The 8,199-nt window shown below is 37.0% G+C and overlaps 2 protein-coding genes across 2 annotated transcripts; one reads left to right on the top strand and one right to left on the bottom strand.

Annotated features, from left to right (window-relative positions):
• The first annotated feature begins 496 nt into the window (after window positions 1-496).
• LOC133202574 (kyphoscoliosis peptidase-like) lies at window positions 497-2,628 on the top strand. The gene is made up of 4 exons (XM_061338411.1): window positions 497-595; window positions 764-879; window positions 996-1,112; window positions 1,210-2,628. Exons 1-4 carry the CDS (start codon window positions 503-505, stop codon window positions 2,585-2,587), a joined length of 1,704 nt encoding a protein of 567 aa, XP_061194395.1. The 5' UTR covers window positions 497-502; the 3' UTR covers window positions 2,588-2,628.
• Window positions 2,629-5,053: 2,425 nt separating this feature from the next.
• LOC133202541 (uncharacterized) lies at window positions 5,054-5,515 on the bottom strand. The gene has a single exon (XM_061338377.1). The coding sequence runs from the start codon at window positions 5,513-5,515 to the stop codon at window positions 5,054-5,056; it is 462 nt and encodes a 153-aa protein (XP_061194361.1).
• Between the last annotated feature and the right edge of the window lie 2,684 nt (window positions 5,516-8,199).

Here is an 8,199-nt window from a genome sequence, read left to right on the forward strand (position 1 = left end):
TATACTTAATCAATATATTGGAGTAATTTTTCTGTAATTATTTCCTTGATTTCTAACAGAAGATGCAGATAAAAAAAATGAAAGTCAATCAAATTCAGAACATATAACAGGGTTTTGAGACAAATCATTGCTGAGGATTAACTGTTATAATGGAAGCGTATTAATTTAGCAATTTTTGAGTTATCTATCTTAGAGAGTTTAATTTGTCCTCATTTTCAAAACTTGGCCCAGCACCACAGAGAGGATTGGAGAATCGAGGGATACCCTAATGGGTGTGATTCTGTGACTAATAAACTGTCCATAGAAGAACCAAATCAAATTATTACATATTCTTTCAGAATGGGACCAGTGTGTGATAGCTTTACGTTTTGAAAGAATGCCTCACATTACTTGGTCTTTATTTTATCGTGTGAAATAATGTTATGTGTTTGGCAAATTTATTTCCTTCATTGTGTGGATTAATGTAACATGCTTGTGCTTTCAATTATAGAACGAAGAAGATATGATAATACCTCCGGGGCCGAATACCAAATCCAAGGACGATTTACTGCCAGCACCGGAAATACTAGAACTTATTGATGCGCACGTCAAAGAGGTATTTTGGAAACCTATAATAAGGAAATAGTACACTGCCCCGGACTTTAAAATTTTAATGGCTGTCTTCTTCAGAATTATAGAAGCCCTGTCCTTCACAGTGGAATTTCTTCTGTTTTAATTGTCAAAAGTAATTCAATCCCAAACTGTTCCATATGCTCTATTGTAGACGCCCAGTGAAGTATGCGCAACTGTAGCTACTCTTGCAGACTATTTGACTCGTGATTTTGACGAAAGAGTAGAGAAAGTTAAATCCATACACAGATGGATAACTACCAATATAAGGTTGGACTGAGCTGTTTTATGAAAGCACAGACTGTCATATCTATAAAGAAATCAAACACCAGTACGTGTGACTTCGATACAATTCAATAAGTGCAACATGTTTTTGTTAATCGTAGATATGACGTTCAAGGCTTTCAGACACGAGAATTTGGAAAGTCATCTGCAGTTGACGTTCTAAGAAAGAAATGCGCCGGTTATCTTGGTTATTGTAATTTATTTGCAGCAATGTGTAGGTGAGTTAATCAAATAAGCTTGAAAACATCCTGTCAATACTTGTAATTTAATATCTATGTTGAGGTATAATACGAAAACTTTTATTTTAAATTTAAGATCCATTGGAATACCAGTAAGAACGCTACAAGGCTATGGGAAAGACGACACGAATATTGAAGAAGTGGCGTTCGATTTACAATCCTCGGATTTAAACCATGCATGGAACGTTGTTCATATTGGGGATGAATGGCGATTTGTGGATTGTACCTGGGATGCCGGTTATATAAGCGATTGCGGTAAATTTAAGTGGTTGTCTAATGACTTCTATTTCTTGACAAATCCAGATTTCTTTGGTGTCAAACATTTTCCTTTTATTAACGACGATTTAGAAACTAGTAAACAATGGCAGTTAGTGGAGGAACCTATGGATCTTGAAACATTTTCCAGAAGAGCTATCTTGCATGAATATGCTATGGAAAATGGTATAGGACTTGTTACACATGGAGATACTTTGATAGAAGTGATCAGTGAGACAACCATAATAATCAGTGGTCCAAGCATACCAATCGAGGACATTTCTTGTGAGATGGAAGAAATTTACCAGTTTGACAATGTTGTCCATGACCAGTATACCATGGCCGAAAGAATGGGACATGATGGGCTCAAAATAAAGGTCAAACTTCCCACCATCACGACGTATATACTTAGGATATATGCAAAGATGTTTTCTAAAGAAAACGACTTTGGAAAAGTGGCTACTTACATTGTGAAGTGTTTGCAAGTTTCTAAAGATATGGAGCTATTTCCGTCTCATGGAATCTGGGGTCCTGAGCTTTATTACAAAGATATAGGGTTTGAAAAAGCAATCGTATATCAGTGGTGGTATGAAACATCCTGTGGAGAAATCGACCTGTACATACCGGTCTGGAAGTCAATGGAAATAGTTCCTAGACTGCAGTCGTCAGAGGACATTGATGAGGTTGTGAACAGCGTACTAATTCAAACCGATGCTCGATCAATCGTCGCTATAGCGCGCATGCCTAAAAGAGGAAATTACAAACTGACCATATCCAGAAAAATGCCTGATGGATCAGACCTTCCCGCTATTCACTATCTCATTACATGTAAACACGGTTACATACCCTATATGCCCTTTCCTATAGCATACCCAGTTGTTCAGCAGTTTATGATAACGCTTGTCGAACCGAAGAAACGATTTCTTCCTGCGCGGAGTTACGTAAGATTCCGTATCATTTCACCATTGTTACAAACTATTCGTCTTGGGGAGCAAACGTTCACGAAACGTATAGGCGATAAGTGGGATTTCACTGTTGTGACTCCAGGCCCGGAAGAGGATTATATGCTATATGGAGGAACTGCCGACTTCCGGACAAGTATCCTTTGTTTCCGCACCATCCATTTTGTACCGGAACCTCATGTTTGTGAGAGACTGATAAGAACCTCACAGTCACGTCGGAGTCTCAATAATGTATAGGCAATATGCATTAACAATCAATGCACTAATAAATGTTGACAAAATGCTTATTTGTGAAATATATCTGTGACACATCGGATGCTCTAATCATGAAAATAAATCGTTTTTCCCAGTGAAGATAAAGGAGTGTTTGCACGAATACATGAATTGTCTTTCTTGGAAATCATCTCTTAAACTGAATTTGTATACCCCATTCTAAATGATTTCAATCATTATTGTCGAATTGACCTTGAAATAACAGTTGGAATATTACATGCTAAGATAACTTAGCTAGATAAGATATTAAATTTATCAGAGCATTTTGTTTTTGATGTCTTTTGTCCTCTTTCTGTGGCTGTTTATAATGTCTTATTTACAATTACTTCTGGAGACCAGCGGATGAGTTGTGATCAGACCCGAATTCATTCCAACATAGTCACATGGATGGTCATGGAGAACAAATAGTAATGATCATTTCAAGATAGTCACATGGATAGCCATGGAGACCAGTGGATGATTCGTGACCAGACCCGAATTCATTCGAACACAGTTACATGTATAGTCATAGAAACCAGCGGATGAATGGTGACCAAACACGAATCATTCGAAAATACTCAAGTGGATGGTAAAATTATATACTAGTAGTAATACACATTAAATTATCGTCCGGTTCACGGCATGCTAGAATCTCATACTTGATCATTTTTAAGTAGAATTTCACTGGAGAATTTTTTTTTTTACACTGAACCAGGGTCATTTGCATGTATGCTATAAACGATTATGAAATACTAGGGCAATACCTTTCAATCTGCTGCAACTGAGATCTTGTGTTCTCTGTCTAATGCTGAATCTTCATGACCTGGCCAAAATAGCAAAAAGAACAAAAAGTATATTCTGTGTTAACACTTGTCCTTATAATGTAGCGGATAAAGACCTGTGAAAATATCAGTAAAGATAACAACATACGCCATCGAAATACTGGTATTCCAAATGAAACAAAAGTTACTCTATACCACGACCCACAACGTCAACCCTCTTAAAGGGGAAGAAATATGAGGTGTTTCCACAATACAATACATGTATACATTTTACTGCAAAACGAACCTGGAGATGTAGACTCTTTAAGAACATGATAAACAGCTCTGAAAGAAGTCTGGTGTAGAAGTGGTCTGAAGTAAGTAACTGTCACTTCATCACTCAGTCAAAAAAAATGACTGTCTGCTTATGCGCCACCTACCATGTTACTACATTGTATTGACAAATACTAGTATATTTCTTCTTATATTTACATTTGCAAATGTTTTCCTTTATATAACACTATTAAAAGCAATGTGTATCTATATCTGTATAAACACGGGTTCCTCGCGTCATAAACGTTCGACGTAATTTCTCAGTGACGTCATAAAGGGTCAAAGCGCAATCAATAGATCAAACTTGTGCCGTTGAGTTTGAAAAAATAAAACATTTCACGCGTTAAAGGTTATAATCAGGCTAATAAATAATATGAATAAGCCACAAATGTAAATATAAGTAATAAGGTATCATTTTAAAACATCTATCGGATATAAATACGGGTTGGTACGAGATCAAATTTACCATACAGCCCTTCGGGCTTTATGGAATTTGATCTCGTGACCAACCCGTATTTATATCCCGATAGATGTTTAAAAATGATACCGTATTTCTTAAATAAATTGATCAAAAACGAAAACATAATGCACTATCCCACTTTTGGTATAGTCATGTCCTTTGTTAATGATATCAAACTGAATGACGTGAGGTGAACAAAGGCTGAGTAGAAAATAGAAAATTATCTGATATTTAGCTGTAAACTTTCAAAGCTTCTAGCGAATCTGATGGCGTTAAAATGAATTGTAACTAAGAATGATGATTAAAAAAAATATGAAAAATATTTCCTTTACCTAAACGAGAGGCCCATAGGCATTGATAATCATATGTGCATCATGAATCTCTCAGGCTATGATGACCTTGCTCACATGTAATTGTTGCATGCATACTGGTATGTATAACTTATCAACATTACTTAATCCAAAGCTGTCCAATTGGAAGCCAGATTTCACACATAACCTTAACGGAATAAATCCATGCTTGTTAAATTCTGGAAATGGAGTGTTTTTTCAGTTGAGATTTAGATTGTAGTCATTAGACAAAATACATGCGCGGATCTAGAGGGGGGGGGGTTGGGTTGTGGGCGGATTCCCCCTTGAATTTCCAGAGTTATTAAAAGTATATACTGAAGCAAATAAAAAATGACTTTGCCCCCCCCCCCTTAGAAAACGTGGACTCCACCACCACCACGAAATAGGTTTTCCTTTACGTTTTGGAATAGGCTTTTACGGGTTTTTTTTTTTGTTTTCTTTTTATTTGTTTGTTTGTTTGTTTGTGTGTGTGTGTGTGTTTTTGTTTTTGTTTTTTTTTTTTTGCTTGTCAAGAAATTTCAGCATTTTATTCAGAAATTTTCGATTTTTAATGCAAAAGCCAGCCAGAGAAAGTTGATCTTCCATCAGATTCAGTCCAAATGTAGTTGACGGATATGGGTGAAATCCTAAGGTATATATGGTCACCAGCAGAAACAGCGATGGCGACGCCTGTGCAGCTCATGACGCCGTCATCAGGGTGACTGTCTACCAACCCGCCACCTATTACCTGACCATTGACAATCAATTCTGTACCAATCGCACCTCTTGGATAAGTGTAAATAGACCAAAGAAACACGTATGTTCCTGTCCTTGGCGCTTCGAAAATCCCGTTATCTTTGTGATAACCATGTCCTTTGTTAACTGGGTTGACATCAAAAATTATCACGTGATGAAGACTCAGGTTTGGTGGACTGTGAGTAGACATATAACTGTAGAAGATGACGGGCCCATTCATTGGTTGGGTCGTTGGTGGTACTGCAAATACACATTGTCTATCGTTACTCTCCATATTGCGCTACATTTTCTAATTATGCTGAATGTAAAAATAACAACAATTTATGTAAACTTGCTTTCTTTTTTCTACACAATGGAGTAAATAAAACAGCAAACGCCCAAATATCAAAAACTATGACGAACCTTGGAAATATGTACACTGTTACCCGTTGTTTGTTTGATATTTTTACACATATGGAGACCCCCAGGCCACCACTTGGCGGTGGAGGACTGCATACCTATACTCGGCACTTAGGGCCATTGAGCAGTGATGGATCTATTTCGTGTCAGCACCTAATGCGATACGGGACCTCGGTTTATACGGTCTCCCGTAGCGGGATTCGAACCCGCGACGTAAGGACTCCTTACTCCGCGACTCTAGAGTAAACGCTTAACCACTGCGCCACGCGGGCAACTGTTACACGTTGTAAAGTAATCATACAGTGCGTTTTATTTCAAACCTTTCTTGGCAAACCAGATTCAAGTATTTTACATGAAAGTATATAGTAATTTTATATTTTATTACCTTTTCTAAGGTATGATTTGATTAGAAGGAATGTTGGTATATGTTATATTTCTTAAAATACAACAAGTAGAGCTTTTTCAAAAAGCTTACCGTCTTTAGCAACAACCTTAAACATTAAACTGACCTAAACCTGTCAGGCCGTATAATTCTTGAAATTTCTTGGCTTTGTATTTCTTCATTAGTTTTTTCTGACATAAGCTCTACCAAGTGAAACGTTAACAGATGCTCGGCAGTCTCCGTAAACTTCGACTCTGCTGCTGAAATCATTCGGCAAACCTCGGCTGATTCCGTCACCTTTGTGATATGTAGATGAGGTACGAATCCGAGTGCTGCCGAGATTAGAAAGACAGTGCAAAACAAAGGGAAAAAAGAATACATACAAGCTGTAAAGCTTGCATGCAAAAAAGATCAATTTTGTTAACAATGAAAATATGGACTCGTTTTTCGTAATTGCTATAAAAAAAAAACTAGCATGTTAAATCTAATTCATTAGTGCCAATATCCACTGTTCGTTTTGTCATATTTTTTTACGATTGAAAATCTTGAAAAATTGTTAAGTCGTACGAAAATAAGATCAACAGAAAATTATCTCCCTTGCCTTGAACAGCATTTCAACCAATGAAATAATTGAAATTTTTCTCATCATACAATTTCTACCAATCACAAAAGAGAGGAAGTGAATAGTCCGAAGACTGTAAAATACTTCAACTCTGTATACCGTCTTCCAAGGAAGACGGTAATCATAGTGAATGCTATAAAAATACCTTCTTTGTCAAAGTACCGTTCACGGTAGCTCAGTCGGTAGAGCGCTCGCTCCGTGATCGGGAGGTCGTGAGTTCGAATCTCGGCCGCGACTGACCTAAGTCGAAAAAAAATGGGTAGCAACTGTTCCTTCGCCATGCGCTCGGCACTTTGAAGTGAAAGTTGCGGGTCCTTCGGATGAGACCTTAAAAACGGAGGCCCCGTGTCACGGCAGGCGTTGGCACGATAAAGATCCCTCACTGCTCAATGGCCGTAAGTGCCGAGTAGAGGTCAAAATTTGAAGCCCTTCACCGGTATATGGTGACGTCTCTATTTGAGTGAAATATTCTCGAATGGGACGTAAAACAACATACAATCAATCAATCAATCATCTTTGTCAAAGTAACAAGGTTAAAGTTTTCCTTACTTATTTTCTTAATTCTAAGTTGGTCGTTTCTAGTTTCATCAATAGATTTGTGAAGAAACTTGGTTTTGTTTTGATTCATGGGATGATGTAGGTACAAACTATCATGTCCTGAATCCTCCAGAACTCCAATTCTGCCCTCATGATGTCTCGTCAAATCTGTCATTCTCATACTCTCCGAATTCGCTTCCATTAGCAAATTTTCCAGCCGCTCAACTCTATCAGTCAGATCATGATTCGACTGTCTGAGTTGTTTTATTTCACTCTCCAATCCGGACATCTTGGTCTGGAATTCAGCTTTAAATGTGGCGAAATTGGAGCACTCTTCTGTGGCGGTACACGTAGATATCACCAATGCAAATCCAAAGAAATACAGTTTAAGTTCTTGGTGAGAATAAATGAAAAACAACTCCATGATCACGGGGTCTAAAAACACCGTCTGACAATTTCAAAACCAACGCATACAAAACTATCTGGCAAATTTCAAAGTTCTGAAAAATGAGGGTCTTTCTTTGAGTACCGTCTTGTATACATCTCTGTATTCTTTTTCAGATCATCATAAATGAATATTTTATAGCTTTGAAATTTTATGTGTATTTGACTACACACCTCTAATGTTTACAGCTAGATCAGTCCTAATGAAGGTCCTTTGTTATCTTCCAGTTGTGTTATCTTGCACAACATAAATTATGGGACTTTATTGGAAGCTTTGAAAAGAGATAGTTCAAAAAGTATGTTTTTAAAGAAAATTTATTTCATATATTTTGTAAGACAGTAACCAAACCTTCGAATCACTTCAATATCAATAGAAATTAGTGTTATCAAAGTTTAATATACTTCTCAAATACAAGCATCAAATGTTCAATCATGAATTGATGAAAAACGTTCATTTTAAATCACTTTTTCTTTGTAAATGTTGTGCATTAATTTTATTGAAATGTTATATTTTGATGTATCTTCTCGTTTTCGTTCCAGAGACGGATAGTTAAACATGAAGTCAACAGCTATA

The sequence above is a fragment of the Saccostrea echinata genome, unplaced genomic scaffold (assembly GCF_033153115.1).
Source record: "Saccostrea echinata isolate AGI-Se365-2 ecotype Australia unplaced genomic scaffold, CSIRO_AGI_Sech_v1 ptg000047l, whole genome shotgun sequence".
Taxonomy (NCBI): Eukaryota; Metazoa; Mollusca; class Bivalvia; order Ostreida; family Ostreidae; genus Saccostrea; species Saccostrea echinata.